At 40.0% G+C, this 20694-nt stretch overlaps 1 protein-coding gene across 1 annotated transcript; it reads left to right on the forward strand.

Annotated features, from left to right (window-relative positions):
* Positions 1 to 1028: 1028 nt before the first annotated feature.
* Positions 1029 to 15529, forward strand: LOC306978799 (heat shock 70 kDa protein 12A-like; the record flags this gene model as incomplete). The annotated part of the gene is made up of 4 exons (XM_079577479.1): positions 1029 to 1310; positions 4880 to 5107; positions 5253 to 5424; positions 14508 to 15529. 4 exons carry the CDS (start codon positions 1029 to 1031, stop codon positions 15527 to 15529), a joined length of 1704 nt encoding a protein of 567 aa, XP_079433605.1.
* Positions 15530 to 20694: the final 5165 nt, after the last annotated feature.

Here is a 20694-nt window from a genome sequence, read left to right on the forward strand (position 1 = left end):
TTTCTATCTGCTTTAAGCTCAAAGTGCTTTACATCAAGGAACCAGTCAGCCATTCACTCTCTCATTCATACACCAGTGAACACAGTCACTGGAGGCAAGGTGGGTGAAGTGTCTTGCCCAAGGACACACTGCCAGCGTGCACCTGCGAGTTTCCAACCTCCGACCCTTCGATCACAAGACGACCCGTTCTACTCTCTGCACCTCCGCTAGCCCAAAGTATGATTATTTTCTCTGTTGTGCCGTTTTCTTTGACTTGCCTTACTTTGTTTCATAGTGAATCACAGTTCAAACTGGTTAGTACAATACATGCAATTCCATTAGAAATACTGTATACACAAAGGTTTTTTCTCTAATGCTGAAAGTTAGTCAGTGCCCTTCTGGCAGGCCCACCTTAAAGGGACTATAAGGAGTTTAAAAATGTTAAAATTAAGTATTTTCCTCCCCCTACATGTTCCAGCCATGTCCTAATGTGTAGAATGAGCTCAGACCTGTTCACCACAACTGCCTCTAAAATCCTGTACGGTCACTCAAAAATGTGTCACTTCGGCCCGAATTGCCGTCATGCACGAGCTTAATATAGAAGGTGCAGTTACATATATGGACTGAGGTGGCAGTAGTGAGTATAAAATGGCGAACTTGCTTCCAGCCCCTTTAATGTAAAACAGAATTTTAGGCCCACAGTCAGTCATGCCGCAAAGTGAAGTGATTGACATGAAAATCAACAAATCACTGTTTCTTTTTTTGACTATGCTAGCCCCTTGGTAAAGGTGGCTCTGCCTTCCGGCATCTGCCCCCCGTAAACATCTGCTCTTACAGTTGTTTTGCAGCTTTGACATTGATTTATGACTTGATTTGGATGAACCAAAGTACAAAGTGCATGATCATAAAGTTACACAACAGGACAATCTGCCTTTCGTCGATATGATTGTTCTATGAGCTGTAAGTGCAGGCTACGGTTAATAATCCAGCATGAGCTAAACCTTAATCACTGAAACGTTCTCTCGACTCTCTGGACATGATTTTAAAGAATGGATAAATTGGGCATTATCGCCATCGATCTGGGGACGGCGTACAGCGGATATGCCTACAACATCACCCCCAAAGGCAAAGACATCAGCCCTCGGGTGAAACACTGGGGTAAGAAGCAGAGTCAGGACACCCCCAAGGCGCCCAACTGTATCCTGTTTGACGGAGAACAGAAGTTCATGTCCTTCGGTTACCAGGCCAAGGAAGATTACAGCAACATGAGCCCGTCTGACTCTGAGAAGTGCTACCTCTTCAACAACTTCAAGATGTCTCTGTATGGACAGGCAAGTACCTTATGTTATAAACCCAATGTAAATTCTGCAATGGAGGCTGCTGGATTGTGTGATGATAATATGCTCTTTGCTCATAACTCCTTAAATGTTTGGCTTTTCGACAGGGTGTGCTTACTCTAGTCCAGTAGTTCCCTGAGGGGGCGGGCCTGGGATTGCAGGGTGGGCTCAGAGCTTTGTCTTGATTTTGGCACAGTTCATATAAAAACTGCTTTTTAAAAGCCTGATTCCCATACAGCTACTCTAACTTATACACATATATGAGATATTTAGAGCACAATTACTTTTCCAAAATCAAAGGAATGCATTGCGGTGCTCAGTCCTTCCATTTAAGCTTCATATTCCACATTATTAACAAAGAAAAGAACAAAACGATCAGGGAAATGTTTAGCTCTGTAATGTCTGTAATTTTTAGTGACTTGGACCTACCCCACACAAAATCCCCAACATTTATGGTAAAGTGCTTTTCCACCTTCATCAGGCCCAAACTCACTCTCATTCATAAACCAGACACTGGGCGGCACGGTAGCGCAGCGGTTAGCGCCTCCGCTTCACAGCTAGAAGGTCCCGGGTTCGATTCCCACCAGGACGGGGCCTTTCTGTGTGGAGTTTACATGTTCTCCCCGTGTCTGCGTAGGTTTCCTCCTTCCTCCGGGTACTCCGGTTTCCCCTACCACTAAAAACATGTGCAATAGGTGAATCCTCCAGCCAGGTGATTCTGACCGGGGGCGCGGCACGCGCAGCACGGCCGTCAACCACTGCTCCTTACGGGTCGCCCCAGTGGCATCGAAGGATGGGTTAAATGCAGAGGACAAATTTCCCTACAGGGACAATAAAGTATACAAAACAAAAAACAAAAACTGTGCATCTTCAGGAGGCGGCCCTCTTAAAAAAACAAAACAGTCATATTTAATGCAATAGTCGAGGTGATGAGCAAAACAATGAGCCCTTGGCTTGAACTAAAACAGCATAAGCTACAAATCGAGGACAATAGTTTTTTCATGTTGTTTCTGCCGAACACCTCATAGACTCAATACTTTAATCTTTTCATTTACAACTTGAAGGAACTTTTGTACAATTACTTAAACATCTTAAAATGTTCCTCTCGCGACTGCAAAACAAATAAACTTCTCAAAAACCAACCAAATGATCAAACTGCAGAGTTACAGAGGTGTGGAGTGAGAATAGAAGTCCCAAAAAGGCCAAAACATTGTAAATCCTTTCAATGGAAACTGGAAGATTTCCAAACTGCACTGACGACGAGGGGCAAGAGTCACCTGACAACTCCCAGCATGCACTTCTTTGCAAACATTTGTCTAAAATGTATAAAAATGGAGGTCTGAGGTTCTGTGGGTCCTGGAGGGAGTTACAGTAAACTATTTCCTCTTATATTCACAATGTGAGGGGCATGAGTGTGATGTCCCAGAGGCCCATCGCTCATTATACCAGATTATCTGAACCATGACTCAAGAAAGGCGTCACATCCCTCACGATATAGAGTCGTGTAATTGCATCTATGTAATGATAGAGATTCTAATGGCCTTACTCGCGCTAATTGTGGGCCGGTGTAAGGTATAACGGGCCTTATCTCGGTCTGACTGGCCCAACCGCCCCCAAAAGTACGTCGGCCCACCGGGAACTCCCAAATCTCCCGATGGCCCGTCCAGCCCTGTGCACCACTGTCGCTACTTTATGTTATAAGACAAAATAATTACAGTTAAAAACACAAGATGTTAGCGGGAAGCCGTCTCCTTTGGCGAGTTACTCGTGTCTTGATGGAAGAAAACACATATTTAAAAACTACAAGGTAGAAAACAAGCACTTGGCAGATGATGTAAATGATTTACTGGAGGAGACATCAGTGTATAAATATAGAATTGAGGCTATGGCTGTTGATTTAATTTGACACATAATAAATGTCAAACATGTGAGTTCACATCCATATGTAAAACTATTTGCATTTTTCTCAAACTTTTTATTGCTGAAAAATGTGCCATAGAGATAATGTTTGCATTGGTAAAATATTGATCACCACAAAAGAGTTGCATGGTATTGGCAGTGCTTAATTTATAAATTAGTATTTTCAGGAACATTTTTAGTCTGATGTGATAGATTGGGGGAACAGACCAAAACATTTGCCGGAACATCTCATTAGACACCATTATATCAGATATTTTTTTGACGGATCCTCCTAAATATTTCCCGGATCCTTTACCCTGAAAAAAATTGAATTCCCCCAAAACGGGGGATCAAATTAAGCAATGGGTATTGGTATTACACTTTTCTCCAAAATCCAACCCTTTTTTGAAGCTGTAGGTTTGTCTTAGTCACCTTATTCTGCCCCGCCCACTTTTGCCTCTTTTTGCTTTGTCTTGGCACTTCTGTTGTCCTGACTCTTCCGGTCGAGCGCGAAGCCCGTTCATTTAAACAGAGAGAGGGGAAATATTTGCCGCCAAAATCTGATGTTTAGTCGATTGATTTGTGTAAAATGTCAGATGTTCATTTGCACCAACATGTCAACACTGCACCGTCTCTCTGCTTTGTTTTCGTGCAGTGACTGATTTTATCTGGACCAGTCCCATGTTAACTGATATGAAAAAAGGGGCACGCACAATTCATAGCGGCGCTCTATTATTATTATTTTTTTTTATTTTTTTTTTATGTAATCAAAATGTCTGTCGTTACTTATGTGAAAATAAATAAGTCAAATCAAATCAAATCAAATCAAATGGCGGCGCTCACTCATACTTCCAGAATGAGGTTAATACATGCCATTCAGTCATGTGACTTTTGTTGTCATAGCAGCCATATTGAATACTGAAGTAGAATTATGCAGTACCACATGTGACAATAACAGTTAAAGAGACCCACATTTATGTGAAGAAACCAGTGTCAGTGTTCAAGCTGCAAGACATTAGCATGCTACCAGTTAGCATTTAGCTACAACAGCTCAGCTCTGACCTCTTCAAGACAAAGCCCTGAACCACAAACATCTGGCCTTGGATACAACATGTGACAGAGGTCAGAGCTGTTAGTGTAGTATTTCATCAGTGTTCATACATGTGAGCCACACATGTGTTCATCGTGTTGATGCCATTGACAGTTGATGACAGTTGCTAACCGGTAGCATGCTAACGTCTTGAGCAGCTTAAACACTGACTCAGACTGGGACTTTGTTGACATGACAACTGTTTTTACTGTTTTCTTCTTAAGCAATGATTACGAGTGCACAAAAATGCCACTGTCAGTCAGTCGTCTTTCATTTATATCCTGAGTACATATATTGTTAAATGTTGTAGTACTGCATAATGCTACTTCGGTATTCAAAATGGCAGCCGGAACAAGGCGTGATGTCATTGGAAACGCTAGAAATCTTGAGTGTTAAGAAAGGCGCCAACAAATAAAATGTATTGTTATTATTATTAGATCTTCGTCGCCCCTAGCCTTCCGGGAAAGGGCTAACCAAGATCTTCTGGCAATATTTTTACTCCGCTGTGAAACTTATTTCTGTAGAAAATAGCTGTATAAAAATGTGCTGAATTTTTGTGTGCTATTTTCCACAGCGACGTGTCAATGCCGATCTATTGATTAAAGCTGAAAATGGAAAGAAGATGAAAGCCCTGCGAGTGTTTTCAGCCACTCTGCAGTTCCTCAAACATGACGCACTGAAAACCATCAGCAAAACCACCAGCAACATGAAGTTTGAGGCGTCGGACTTCACCTGGGTCCTGACTGTGCCCGCCATCTGGGACAATGCGGCCAAACAGTTCATGAGAGAAGCCGCCGTACAGGTCAGTCCAGAGGTTTTGGTTGCCTATCTCGTTGGTCGATTCGGGTGTAAAATTTCGGCCATTAACCTCTTAACCCCCAACTTAACTGAGTACATTTTCTCGAGTTCAGCTTTACCCAAATCCGGCTTTACTGTTGTGTTTTCAGGCGGGCATCGTGTCCAGAGACAACGGGGAGAAGCTGGTGATCGCCCTGGAGCCAGAGGCCGCCTCCATCTGGTGTAAGAAGCTCCCGCCAGATGGTTTTCTGACTGAGAATCACAGCAGAACTTCATTGGAGCAAACACCAGGAACTCAGTACATCGTGGTGGACTGTGGAGGTGAGGTTTTATGTCAGTCCTATCACTGCTTATGGAGAGCATGAGATACATAACAACGAGTAAAACTTGAATGTACTATTTGCCACATACTGTATGTTAAGGCACGACTTTTTGGAAGAAGAAGACATACACAAAACAACAACTTATATACTTTTCAATATTGTCAACTTGACTGGGCAGGTTAAATGCAAAAGCAAAAGACCTATTCAAAGTGCTCTTGAGGGCAGGAATCGGGACTGTCCTAATCTACTTCTGTTTACACTAAACAATTTTACCGATTATAAAAATACTAGTTCTGGTCAGTGGTGGGTAAAGCATTTGACTTAAATTTCTTCAAAAGAAGTAACTTGCGTGCTTTTCAGCACTGAAGTTTTTGTTGTAGAATACACTTCACAGTATTCACAATAGAAAGTACACATTTGTTGGAGTGTACATTATTAGGCCTTTCAAATGGGTCAAAGTATTCAAGCGGGAAAATAAAGCAGTTAGGTGGTCAGCATGGTGCCTTTTCTTTCCATCCCAGTGGCCTCTAGGAGGACGCTCCGGGACCAATTTAATTTCTGTTTTTTAGGGTTTGTTACAGGTTTTCTGGATGGAATGTAAAGGTAACCATAGAAACAGATCCATCAGCAGTGAAAACCTATCGACAACCCTATAAACAATTGGTTCTGGAGCGTCCTAGTGACCACTGTGAGGGAAACGAAGGCACCATGCTCACCATCATACAACTGCTGCGTCACTAAAAGGTGACGTGTTGAAGATGAGCACATGTGCTCATCTTCAACACGTCAACACGTCAACGTCAACACTTTAAACAATGCATCTAGTTCGTCCAGTGTAATTGCTATGTCCATATTAAATAAATACATAAATAAATGAAAATGAAAAGGCCAAATACACACTAATATCAACTTATGTCAACACATAAAAAGTTGCATAATGCACCTTTAACACTTTTGACTTTGGAGCCTTTAGGGAAATGTAGTGAAGCACAAAGTGTTATATTTTTCAAATGTAGTGGAGTGAAAGTAATAAGTAATGTAGGCGATTTTACAGGAAATATTAGCACTCTAATATACACAAGATCTGACTCCATAAGATCAATTTAAACACAGTTAAACAGTTAAGTTTAAAGTATTAAAGTATCAAAAAGGTCTCGCCAAGCGTGTTCGTTGATCCCAAGGTCCAAGGAGAAACAACCAGAATTCAGTAGCTTTAGACAAAGAAGATTTATTCCCTATAACAATTACAATTCTAAACACAGATTCTCCGAGCGCTAAAGTCCCTACACTAACACACACACACGGTGCTCGAGCGGGGCAGTCCCGGGAAAAGCATCGTCTAACTGCGCTCTTACAATATATATTATCAAAAATGTGACGTTCACGAAGAGATAGGAGATGAGTTGAGCTTAGGCCAAGGTCACCAAGCTTTTCTCTCAGTAGTTTTCCACTAGAAGTGTCTTCCTGAATCCTTATTTGGAGTTATTATTGTCCACACTGGTGTGGGCACCTGGACGTCTCCATAGATATGAGCAAAAGAATGCAAGAGCGAGAAATGGGGTATTGTTGCAGCAATGTGCGTGTGAAAAGATTGGTTTTCCACTGAAACTTAAAGCACATAGATTAAACTCATAAAAAACATTCAATAGCATTATAAAATATAACATTAGCTAAAAATCATCAATTTCCCACATTCCCTCTTTTGATCTCTAACCAGAGATCACAAAAAATGGCAAAAGCAAACAATGAAATGGCCGTGTATAAAAAATATTTTTATTTTTTAAATGTCCAATATAAATTAAAAAAACTTACAATACAAATGTATATATCTGTGTGTGTGTGTGTGTGTGTGTGTGTGTGTGTGTGTGTGTGTGTGTGTGTGTGTGTGTGTGTGTGTGTTCATTGCATACTGTTATGGCAGGAGTTCATCAGTCTCTGTGGTGTCCGCTGTCTCCGCAGCATCCGTTGATACCGGCACCAGCACATACTGTCCTCCTGGTCCCACCATCGAGGTTATCATTTTAGACAGCATGCTGCGAAGACAGGGCACTATGCACATGGCAAAGACACAGAACCAAATCAGTATGATTAGTACAAGCAACAGAAATTTCTGGTCTCTGCCTGTTTTTGCAGGTCAGAGATGGCTTTTGTGACAAAATTCTATAGTAATTTCTAATTCAAAGGTGGGGGTTCTGTTTAATGTGAGTGATATATTTTAACAGTCTTTTAGACAGGACAGAGGGTAGCATGTCAGAGCTGGTTTGGATTGGTATGGTCTGACAAATAAAGATGGGGTTCCTGAAGCTTTGGGCATTTGGGTACACACAAAGCAATTGATCAGATTCCTGTGATTAGCAGTCCATTTGGCATATTTGTACCATATATTGACTTAATGCATATTTTTGTTGTTGTCTGTGTCATGCCATGCGGGTCAATGAGGTTGGTATAATAATCACTGCGTCGGGCACACATTTTAAAAGGTCTGGTCAAAGTGTGATTGCATGTGGTCATGGCAGTTGCCATTATGTGTATGCCCCACCTCCCGGTCTGGGTTACAACCACGGAGTTATTGCAATAGAGTAAGCGTGTGCCATATTGTCTTGTGGCATCACGCCAACATTAAAATAGTAGTCTGAGATTGTAAGGTCTGTACATGCCGCTATTATTGTGGTGTATTTCTACTGTTAACGGTGAATGTTGTGGTGTGTCAGGTGTTTATTTGTGAAAAAGAAAAAATCACGGCACTATAATACCCATACCAATCTTCCCTCTTTTGGACTGGGGTAACCCAGGCCATCAGAGTAATTAAAACGAAGCATGTAAGCGGTGTAAAGTGTGACTTACGACCAGGGAGTAATATATCCACGTACAGTGGGAACAGGAAACACTCCTAAGAACCCACTGGAGACCTTAACTTGCAGCTCTGACCTGGAGACTAACTGAAGTGGTTAGCGAAAGCAGAAAAAGGAAAATTATTCAATGGAAGAAGAGACGTCCGGTGTGGAATAGTTCGCAGCCGGCCTGGTTTGAGTCAGATGATACTTTTTCCAAGGCCGTTTTCAAATTCAAAGTAGGATGGGCTCGATGGGAAAAATGTTTATCATTAGCTCATAATCATGTATTTCAAAAAGGAATGTGTGGGGAGTGTTGCGATGGAGTGTTACGATGCGCTGCTGGAGCTTTTCGTGTCCTGACCTTGGCCTGATTAGAGCACCTTTCGGATACAACCGAAACAATGCACTGTGTTTTCTGGAAGCGGCCTCTTACGTTACAATATCCCAGGCGCTTCATTTTCATATTTAAACTACGTGAAAGTGACCCTTACAATACCCCCTGTTAGCTTGTCCACCCATGACAAGCTACAAACCCCGGAAGTGTAACATTATATTACTGTATAGGCAGGAAGTGGCTAGATATGCAGATCTCCATTTAAACCATCAGAAACGAGCACTGCCGGGCCAGCACATATCCGGTCGCCATGGAGATAGATACCAAACCACTATGATGCCCCATCAGCGGCTATGTGTAAGCAGCAATGATGTGGCATAGCAGCACAGAGTAAGAATGTGTCATAACAATGGGTGGAAAAGAAAAAATGCCCTAAAACTATTAGTAAACTACTCTCAAAATCAGCCCCCTTCTTTACGGCAAGAAAGTTTCAGATGTGCCGGTACCAGGCATGAATTTGCGACGAGTACCAGGAGATTCAAACCCTCTCTATCCCTGCCTCGTCGTCTGTCCCTGGGCCGTAACTAATGGTGTACCTGATTAAAACCTATTTGTTAGCTCCAGCTCTATGTGTGTGCGAAATGTGGTTCCAGGAGAACTGAGATCAACAATCTAGAAGTTGTGTCATTTTAAGGTTTAGTTTAATATGATAATTAGAAAGACAAAATTTAAACATGGCATTTACGTAAAGGTATATAATAGAGAATCAGCACTGTTCTTAAAATAATTTGATTATAAACGCTTGAGTATAACGTAAATGTGATAACAGAGTGCATATATTTCCGTCACAGTATATCAAATGAGTATAAGGTTTGTGGTGAAAGCTTTCATACAATGGCTACTACATTATTAGTCATTAATAATGCTAATAATGCTCTTGTCTTGTCAGTAAGGCACATGTGATATATAATTGATCGCACAGTTCTCATGGAACAGTTGTCTGTAGTGAAGGTGTATTAGCAAATCGTAAAGTGTGTTTTGTGTGCTATAATCAATATACTAGGGACAGGGAAGATGTCTTCATCCGGGTCTTCACCCCACAAAGGGGTCATTTTGGTACCAGGGAACGCTCAGAGTCCGTCATGTCAAAGTCAGGGTCAGTCAGGGTAACTGTCAATGGCACCGTTACTATTACCTGGCAGTGCCAGGGCTCACTGAAGCCCTTAATATACAATTTTAGTTCAAATTAGCATTAATTTTGCCCATGTTTTTTATTTTTTCCTATAGAACCCTTATCAAAATAGGTCAGACAATAAGAATGGTGACTGCGGCCAGGTTGATCAGGTCTGTCCACATTCCACATTCCAGTCTCTAAAACGGCTTTTCCCCCATTCATTGTTCAGGGGTCCGTTTCAAGTGTCCCCCTCATTATTGTTATATACCTGGAAAGGTCCTCGCCATCAGGGTGTTCAAGTCAATCTCCACAATGTGCCAGGTACCTGAGAAGATAAACACTGCACCGTATTGTTTAGTGTTCAAGTCCATTATATTTATTTATTTCATTTAGAGGTGCCATTAAAATGATAATACTAAAACTGCTAAGCCAATACAGTTTGAATGTAAGGAATCAGGAGATCAATCTAATGATCTGCCCCTCAGTTCCTACTATTAATTCACATCAGGCTGTGTTCAATAATATTTTCAATTATCAGTCAGTTCTTGGCAATATTTCAACGTTCATGTTCGATGTTCTAAATATTTACAGTTGTTTTTTGTATCTTCTGCACAGTATTTACAAATCTTCACAATACAAAACCATCATATTCATCTTTGTATATATAAAAAACTAGATTTTTCATATTTCTTCAGAATTTTAGCTCAAACACGATGTTTGGCCCATTGCTTTGGTCCTTATATGGTCAGTTATTTCAGATTAAAGTGAAGTAAAAAAAAAAATTTTTTTTTAATTATTATTATTTTTTAGTCAGTCTTGGGTGTTCATTTGCTATTTATTTATTTATTTATTTTTCTTTCTTTTTTTAAATGTACTTATTGGCTTATTTGGTAGGGACAGTGCATGTTAATGAACATACATGGGTCTCATGCATGTAAACAAGCCACACCTTGGGGTAATTTCCATCCGTCGTCCCCCATGCGCACTCTCAAACACACTCTCTTTCATCCAGGCCTATTGTACATGTTTTATCCCAAACTTTATAAAAACTCTATACAGTTCTCAACCCATGTCAGTGTTTCCCTTATATGTTTACCGGTTTGACTAAGAAGTTAAGACCAAAATGTGCACACTGCCGGGGAAAATATCTAGCCTGTAGATAATATTGTAACCATTTTGTTTGAATTCCTTTATGATAAATATCCAGTTCAATTTAGACAACTCCCTCCAGGAAATGCAGCTCTTTCAAAACCGTACAGCACACGCCATCACACGGACCTTCACCTCTCACAAGCAACTTCACTGGCTTCCCATAAAACAAAGAATCTAATTCAAAATACAAAAATCATTACATTCAAAGCACTTCCTAACCTGGCTCCTCCGTGCATATCTGACCTCCTGCCCACACATTCTGCTCCTTCTCTCCAGCTCCGTCACCAGGGGGTGAGCCTTCAGCCGCTCTGCCCCCAGCTCTGGAACTCACTCCCCCGACCTACGTACCATAGACTCTCTGCCACTTTTCAAATCCAGACTGTCCCACACCATCGAGTCACACACTCACCATCTCTCACCAATGCTTTGCTCTATTTTATTCTGTTCTACTTGTAAATAATGGCAGGGGAAACGCTGCATGTTGCTACAATGTGATTTAGGTTTGTGTTATCTTTCGTCGACTGCTCACAGGAATATTTGTTTCAGTAATTTGTCGCAATTAATACATTTTTGTGTTTTTCTTTCACACGGTATTTAGTTTCGAGGCCAGATATCAGCAAAGGTTTTCCTTAGGTCTATTAAAACTGACATTTGTCATGTGCACGATTATGGCATTAGACAAACATTGTGCTAAAACATTTAAAACAATTATACTTAAGATTCTGCAAAAAATTTTAATATTCATTAGGTTCTACCTACAACACAAATACTATGGTCTCACTTCCTCATTGGACAGTAACAATAAGTGACATAAATACAAGTAAGATTTAAACTGTCGCTGTGCCAACCATGTTTTATCAATGAGAATTCAATCATCTTGTAATTCTTTTCTATGGATTTCCCTACAGGGATTAAAGTTTAACTTCTATGGGACTATCCTTCTGTTATTAACTATATATATTGATAGAAATAATTTTTCTTCCCATTTGTCCTTTATTAAATTGCTGCTTCACTAAACAAATCTTATCTCTGTAAATATAAAAGAAATTAAAACCTCTCATATGCACTTAAAGTACGGACGTTTGAGTCCATAACCTAAAGCAGTGTCATTTTATCTATTTCTGTTAGTATGTTTGTTATAGTTTATTATATCCATTATATTTTTGCTTCCTTTTATATATATTATTATTATTATTATTATTCTCATTATTATTATTATTTTCACTTCCTCCTCAACTTTAGTTATGTGAACTCCTTTCAAAGCCAGACGCTAGTTTTAAGGAGCTCTTTGCACAACTTTTATTTATACACATACTCACACATATCCATCCATATTCTTCACTCTCTCTCTCACATTCACCATCCATTTTCACTCAACGTTTTCACACAATACTTAATATCATGGGTTACACAATTCAATTTTTTTACACAATACTTAATATCATGGGTTACACAATTCAAAATTTTACACAATACTTAATATCCCGGGTTACACAATTTAATACCATGCACATTTTTCTATACAACACGGCACGCCGACCGTACAACGAGTGACTCTTATATTTACAACGGTTTTTGGGGGCCACAAACCTCCCCAACGTATACCGTAACGTTGCAACAAAGAACCTACGTCTAGGTCTTTCCCAGTCTACGGGGTGGCAGGCTACAATATCGTTAATGAGCAAGGCACGCCGACCTCCTCCGATAATTGTACCTATAGGCGAGCTGGCCCGTTACTGACTTCTATAGTATCATGCGGTGCCACTCCCTTTCAGTCACTTTAACTTTATATACAATGTTCTATAAAAAACGGCACGCCGACCGTACAATGAGTAACTCTTATATTTACAACGGTTTTTGAGGACCACAAACCTCCCCAACGTATACCGTAACGTTGCAACAAAGAACCTACGTCTAGGTCTTTCCCAGTCTACGGGGTGGCAGGCTACAATATCGTTAATGAGCAAGGCACGCCGACCTCCTCCGATAATTGTACCTATAGGCGAGCTGGCCCGTTACTGACTTCTATAGTATCATGCGGTGCCACTCCCTTTCAGTCACTTTAACTTTATATACAATGTTCTATAAAAAACGGCACGCCGACCGTACAATGAGTAACTCTTATATTTACAACGGTTTTTGAGGACCACAAACCTCCCCAACGTATACCGTAACGTTGCAACAAAGAACCTACGTCTAGGTCTTTCCCAGTCTACGGGGTGGCAGGCTACAATATCATTAATGAGCAAGGCACGCCGACCTCCTCCGATAATTGTACCTATAGGCGAGCTGGCCCGCGGTGCCACTCCCTTTCAATCACTTAAACTTTATATACATTATATATACATTTCATTTCACACTTCCAGCACATTTCACAACATAAAATCCTGTCCCTACTTCTCCGCTCGAGCCACCACATTCAGACAATCTGTGTTTTTCAAAAAACTTTAACTTTAAGTTTTCTTAAGTTTTGTTTGTATTTTATTTCAAATTGAAACGGCAGACACTCAGTGATATGCTTACTTGTGTACACACAATTTTCTGTTCCCAATGTGGACAATTTTGGTTATTTAAAAACAACAGGCTTGTCCTTACCTTTTAGAAGTGCCGCGGCGGTGTACACAAGTGAGCAGAGGTCACGGAGGTCTGTTGCCTGTCTCAAGTCCTTGAGGACGAGACTGGGGTTCCCATTGGTCACTTGGAATCACGTCGGGGTCACCAAAACTGTAGGCGATTTTACAGGAAATATTAGCACTCTAATATACACAAGATCTGACTCCATAAGATCAATTTAAACACAGTTAAACAGTTAAGTTTAAAGTATTAAAGTATCAAAAAGGTCTCGCCAAGCGTGTTCGTTGATCCCAAGGTCCAAGGAGAAACAACCAGAATTCAGTAGCTTTAGACAAAGAAGATTTATTCCCTATAACAATTACAATTCTAAACACAGATTCTCCGAGCGCTAAAGTCCCTACACTAACACACACACACGGTGCTCGAGCGGGGCAGTCCCGGGAAAAGCATCGTCTAACTGCGCTCTTACAATATATATTATCAAAAATGTGACGTTCACGAAGAGATAGGAGATGAGTTGAGCTTAGGCCAAGGTCACCAAGCTTTTCTCTCAGTAGTTTTCCACTAGAAGTGTCTTCCTGAATCCTTATTTGGAGTTATTATTGTCCACACTGGTGTGGGCACCTGGACGTCTCCATAGATATGAGCAAAAGAATGCAAGAGCGAGAAATGGGGTATTGTTGCAGCAATGTGCGTGTGAAAAGATTGGTTTTCCACTGAAACTTAAAGCACATAGATTAAACTCATAAAAAACATTCAATAGCATTATAAAATATAACATTAGCTAAAAATCATCAATTTCCCACAGTAATAACACTACTAAAGTAAAGTACAGTACCAAAACTGCATGTTGTCAGGTCCCATTTGCCTTAACAAGCTCTGGCAGATAGAGCTCGTGCTGTCTGTTATCTTTTCCAAACCAAAATCAACCCAGTCTCATTGATGATCAATTAATCTTTATGTACGTATGTAAGTTCGCTGCAGTGCTTCTGACTGTTTTTCTGTTGCTGCAGGAGGAACCATCGACATCACTGTCCATGAAGTCCTGACTGATGGAAGGCTAAAGGAGCTGCACAAAGCCTCGGGGAACGACATGGGAGGACAAACGGTGGACAGAAAGTTCAAAGAGTTCCTCAGAGAGATCTTTGATGATGGAGTGTGGGGCGAGTACGAGGCTAATCATCCTGGAGAACTTCAGCAGCTCATGTATGATTTCACCATCATGAAGCAGGACGATCAGGACGCACAGTTCTATTGTCCGTACAATCTGGGACAGATAGCACAGACAAAGAAGAAGATCGAAACGTTTTTTGACAATGACAAAGGTGCATCTTGGAATAGAGGAAAAATCAAAATATCCAAGAAAAAAATGAGGTCTTTCTTTGAGGAGAGTTTGACAGGAGTCAGGAACAGCCTCCAGGAAATCCTTAAGAACACAACAGAAATTAAATACATTCTGTTGGTGGGAGGCTACGCCTTCAGCCAAGTCCTCCGTGATCACGTTGAAAACCAGTTTGGATCTCATTACAAAGTGCTGTGCCCAGATTGTCCACAAGAGGCAGTGTTGAAGGGGGCAGTGATGTTTGGGACGGACAAAGCTGTCATTGTGTCTCGTAAAAGTCGGTTCACTTATGGGTTTGATGTTGCAAAGAAGTTTGATGCTCGTAAACACAAAATGAACAAGAAGTATACTAACGCAAAGGGAGACTGGTGTGATGACCTCTTTGATAAAATAGTGGAAATCGATGAGGATGTTGGTTTTAATAAAACAAAAGAGTACATGTTTAAACCAATAAGCACCGATCAGCAAAAAATGAAGTTCAGATTCTTCCGCACAGAGCGAAAAAACCTGACATACATCGATGACGCTGGCGCAGAGGAGGTCGGGCAATTTGTGGTGCACATGCCAGACATTACTGGAGGCTTGGAGCGCGAGGTCCGAATGGAGGTCATCTTTGGGGACACAGAGATCACTGCATCAGCCACAGATTTGCAGTCAAACTCTAAGGCAGAAGTCACCATAGACTTTACTTAAGGCGAGACACTGCAGGTGAATAGGGAAAAAATGTATATTTACAGATATCAATTTGAAACGTTTGGTGTAGATCACTGGCATAAATGTGAGACAAAATACATGGCAAGTTTTCTGTCATTTTATCTTTTCATATAAGAACAAGGTGTTTTATGCCTAAAAATGCCCAAATTTCACATCTTTTCAGTGACGAAATCTGAATAACGATTAGAGCTACATTCAAATTTATGGTTTCATTTATATTGATGAATGAGTTGCCAAGACTTTCTCAGAGGGGATTTTGGATTTCTTGTTTAGTTTTAAAAGAAGCTGTTTTTAGTGGAAAATTTTGTCAAAATTTAATTTTTGCCTTATTTTTTGACATTCAAAACTCAATAAATGGGGCTTAAGGGATTAAATAATAAAAAATCCCTCTGAAAAAATCTTCCAAATATTGTTCAGTCCAAGGCTGGAAAATGTGACGTCTTTAGGTCCGACTGACGTGGACATAGTGTCGCCACAATGACAGAAAAATGTGTGTTTTGAGAAAAAGGCCCTTGAAATTGTGTTCTCCCATATAAGTCTATGGGGGAACATTGAATCAGCGCAATATTTAAACATGTTATTGTGAAGATTAGGCATGTTTTCTGTTTCCGGGTGAAAGTTTGTATGTTCAGAGACAGATTTGGCCCAAAATCTGAAAACTGAAAAAATGAGTTTTGCCTGTAGCGTCTCCCCTTAAATCACAGTGTGTAATGTAACATGATAAATATCTGTAAATAAACTTTGTTTTATAAAACAATGATCAAAGGTTTCTGCGGTCTCCCTCAGAGGTATCATCGTCATGTGATGTTGCTATGTTGTCTCTGGTCAGGTGATTTGAACAGTTTTTGGCAGTGTACCTGCTTGTTGCTTCTAGAAGCAGGAAGACGGTGCCAAAAACTAGAACCCGGCTATAAACTTGTTTTTGTGTGAAGTGCTCATAGTGATTCTTTGTTGTGCCATGTTTTTTTAGAGTTGCCTCAAGCAATTCAGAGGTGGTATTGTAATACTGTCACCAACCCACTATTTCAATGTGCCATAGATTAATTAATTTGTGTGACAGGATATTTATATTTTTTATCAATGTTAAATTAAGAATAATAACCCTGATCAAATAAAAATGACACTATACTCTTGTAATTTGAGCCAAGAGCAGCTCGTCACACAGTTTACAGTTAAGGGAGTGCCACTTATGTGTGGGTGGAATCATAATTTGATAACATTTTTATGAATGCAATAAACACGTGGACGTACCTTTGGTACCAGTTTATTCCTTTATAGTATATTCCCATAACTCCAGCCCACACAGTTAAGTGCCCAATTGTCCAAGTTGTCAGTCTTCAAAGAGCAATCAATGACTAAATACATCGAACAGATACCACGAACAACATGTCCAGGTAAGTGCTGTTTTAAAATAATTAATTAAATTGAATTTACATGTCAGATTGTGAAGGAATATATTCGTTTAGACCTACTGGGTAACAATATAATGAGTACGATGAACTCCGCAGGGTATCAGCTTTTCAATGGAAAAGAAACATGAAAAGTGGTGTAGTCAATGCTACACATAGAAGAACGGATAAAAATGCAGCTTAAAATCCTCAAGTCCATCTGAAATGTGTGTAATTATTCTCATGTGATTCACAAATGACCTTCAGAAGAGACTTGACATTTCTTGATCTGCTGCCATTTTGTGCTAACCACAGTATTAGCTTGTTGTTGTTTTTTTGTTTTTTGTTTTTTGGGGGGGGGGGGGATGTTCGCAAAGAAAATGTATAATGATGTTTGACTAAAAGCTGAGGTTTGAGCAATGGCCACAGGTGGCACTGGTTCGTGACCACCATGCAGGGGGCCGCCATTGCTGCAGTAGCTCCATCTAATGATCTTTACACATGTTTTAAACAACTGTAAAGTCTAGCTTCCAATAATGTGAAACTTTCTACAGCTGTATATTCCTCCTGTGATAACGCTGGGTTAGCTGTAATTACCAGGTGGGTTTTTCAAAGGTACATTTTAGAGTTCTTGTTAATGAGGGCCTGACTTTGGTTGACAGGCCGTTAGCATCAGAGCTAAAGGCGAGGGCGCGGTTATGATCCAACTACACACCCCGCGAGGGCCGAGACGACAGTGAAGATCCCGCCCTCTTTAGGAACATGCTCGATTGGAGCAGGATAGGAGGAGTCTGTAAATCCAGCATGGACTCCCCTTCGAACGATAGTCATTAACATAAACAAGGAGGAGTGAGCAGAAGGAGTCTGCTATTTATTACGTCCATGGTTTTGAGTAGAAAAGAACCATCCTGAAAATATCCAAGGAAAATCTCATGTTGGGGAGACTATTAATGGAGTTACCAGGTCAAGCTAAAGCGACGTTTCATCTGACATTTTTGTAACCTATTCTAAACACCTCCTATTTAGAAAAGACAAAACCCTGAGAAAATATTGATCTAAACCAGGGTATCAGTCTTCTCTTTTAACCTCTTAACTTCCACCTGAACGGATCCCGTTTTCTCCAGTTTGGCTTTACCCTAATCAAAAAGCTTCTTGGGAAAAAAGCACCAAAACAGCCACAAAAATTAGAAGAAAACAAGGATGTAAACACAACAAAAATGTGACAAAAGTTCAACAAAAATGTGACAAAAACTCAACATAAATTCAACAAAAATGTGATAAAAACTCAACAAAAATGTGACAAAAAACAAAAACAAAGCAAAAACAAAAAAACTAAACAAAGGTGACACAACACAGCAACAACGCGAGGAAAAAGATCAGTTGGTCTTAGCTTTCAAATGAGGTGTTACACAGGTCTATATAATGGCCAAAGAGGACAGAATGCATTTGGTTTAGGCGGGGGGTAAGAGGTTAAAATGTTGTTGGTACATTTGGGCACGTGCCTTACAGACATACTGATATGATGTGCAGGGTTAAGGAATTTACTTGTGCAGGTTGGTCAGCAGGCATCTAATTATGTTCATGTTAAAAAAAATTTGTTTGCTAAAAGAATATCCGATAATCCTGGTCATGGATCGGTCTACAGCGGTGCCTCCCTGAGAAGTGACGCGTCCATGGATCGACCCATAGACTACAGCAGATCCCCTGAACTTCCAAAGTGAGAAATGTTATAAATACTATAAATCATATTTCACATATAGTCAAAGAGTTTATGGATAATGTGAATGTACTCTAGATCAAACACTCCTGATGATGGACCAGCTCCGAGCACTGTGTCCCTGAGAAGTGACGCGTCCATGGATCGACCCATAGACTACAGTGGCGGGTGAGAAACTTAACAATTAGTGACTTCAATTGGACCCATTTTCCATTAAAGTAACAGGTCAGCATTTTCCCATACTGAGTGTGTGTTCTTATCTGAGCTTAGACGAGTTGATGCATACTTGTCTGGTCTTTGTGCGTGCGCTCCGTCCCACAAATGTTGATGCATTTAGCCTCTCCCAGCAAAGGTATAGCTCCAAACGAGGGTGAACTTATAAGCTACCGAGCTGTTGCACGTTTCGCCTTTTTAAATACAGTGTGAGCCTTTACACGATTCAAGTTTAGTTACTCCAGGGGTAATAATACAGGAGCTCCTGTAAGTCTGTAAATCCAGCATGGACAAGTTATATTAGTCCCCAGACTAAATATCACTTCCCTGGCTAATGCCAGACTATAAGCCCCCCAATTACAGACAATGAAACAGGTCTATGTCCCCCCATTTAAAACATGCACTGTAAGGGATTTGGTGAAAAGGGAGGACTCATTTGTCTTTGAGCCACTCCTTGTTCTCGTGTCATTACCTCAGAGAGCTGTGCGCATGCTCCTCAAAGCTCTGCCTTATTGCCTTTGATTTATAGTGTGTGTTTGCACATGGTTCTGAATTACCAAAGTCCCAGAATGACTAAGCTGTTCTTAGCTATCAAATGAAAAATCCAAAGTAATTGTGCAACTTTTCTCCGAGACCATGTACGAGTGACTGTTTCAGGCTTTGAAAGTATCAGAGGAAAGGAATATTATTTGTACAGCGCTTTTCACACTACACATGTCACCCAAAGTGCTTCACACAAGGAAAGGGGATTTCCATGTCTATGTTTTTTATCTAGAGTTGATGAGCTGCGATGACTTTGAACAATGTACCTTGATCAGGCACTTTATTACTCGTACTTTATGCATTATCATTTTATTCTCAGCCTTTTTAAAAGAAAAACTTATTTTACTTATGTGGCTGTTGTTTACTGTCTTTTATGTTTGTATGAAGATGGGGCACGTTGAGCCACTTGAAAAGTGTACAGTTATATTGTTTTATGAATACAATATGAAGCATAGGCTATTGCACAATGACTCATTAGGCAAAACTTGTCGTGCCCTTGTTTAAATTTTTTTTTTTTTTTTTTTAAAGAAATTTACGTCTTTTTGGTTTATTTTGTACTAGTCATTGGAAAACAAGATCTATAACCACTTCTGTTAGATGAATTGACAAAATTCTTTTATGTAACATCAAAATGGAAACTTTCAGACTAATTGTCAAATATACATTTATATTAATATATTATTAAATCAGAGTTTTCTGAGTTGAGTAAAATCCAAACTAAGTGTTATGATCTAATAATTGCACAAGTCTAACTAACCCTTGCAGAATCATGGAAGGTTAAATATATAGGATTGTAATTATTAAAATGATATGTCTGATGGATTTGACAATAACTATGATGAATAAAGAAATATAGCCAGCCTTATGTGTCTTTATAAGTGTGCAGCTATACAACCTTCCACTTTAAACACATACGAATAAACGTAATAAATGTAGATGACCTTTGAACAAAAAACCTATTTAAATCTCTCAAAAGTTCCTTCTATATTTAATAGGTCATCTGCTTTATTTGATTTATTGTCTTTATGACGCAGAGGGCCTGATATGAGCTATAAGAAAGAATTGGAAAGGATAAGTCATGAATTCCAACAAGAACTCAGAGAAGCCAGGTAAGACCCTAGTCCATCCAAGACGATTCCAAGGGCCATGCACTAATGTTTGTGACTTAACAGATCCAAACAAGAGAAAGCAGAGGAGGAGCTGAGGTCCTTCAGAGAAAGGTTCAGTACTAAGACATTTACAGTACAGTTTTAGATTTAGTCATCAAAGGCTCACAGAGCATG

The sequence above is a fragment of the Gobius niger genome, assembly GCF_951799975.1.
Source record: "Gobius niger genome assembly, chromosome: 19".
NCBI classification, from domain to species: domain Eukaryota; kingdom Metazoa; phylum Chordata; class Actinopteri; order Gobiiformes; family Gobiidae; genus Gobius; species Gobius niger.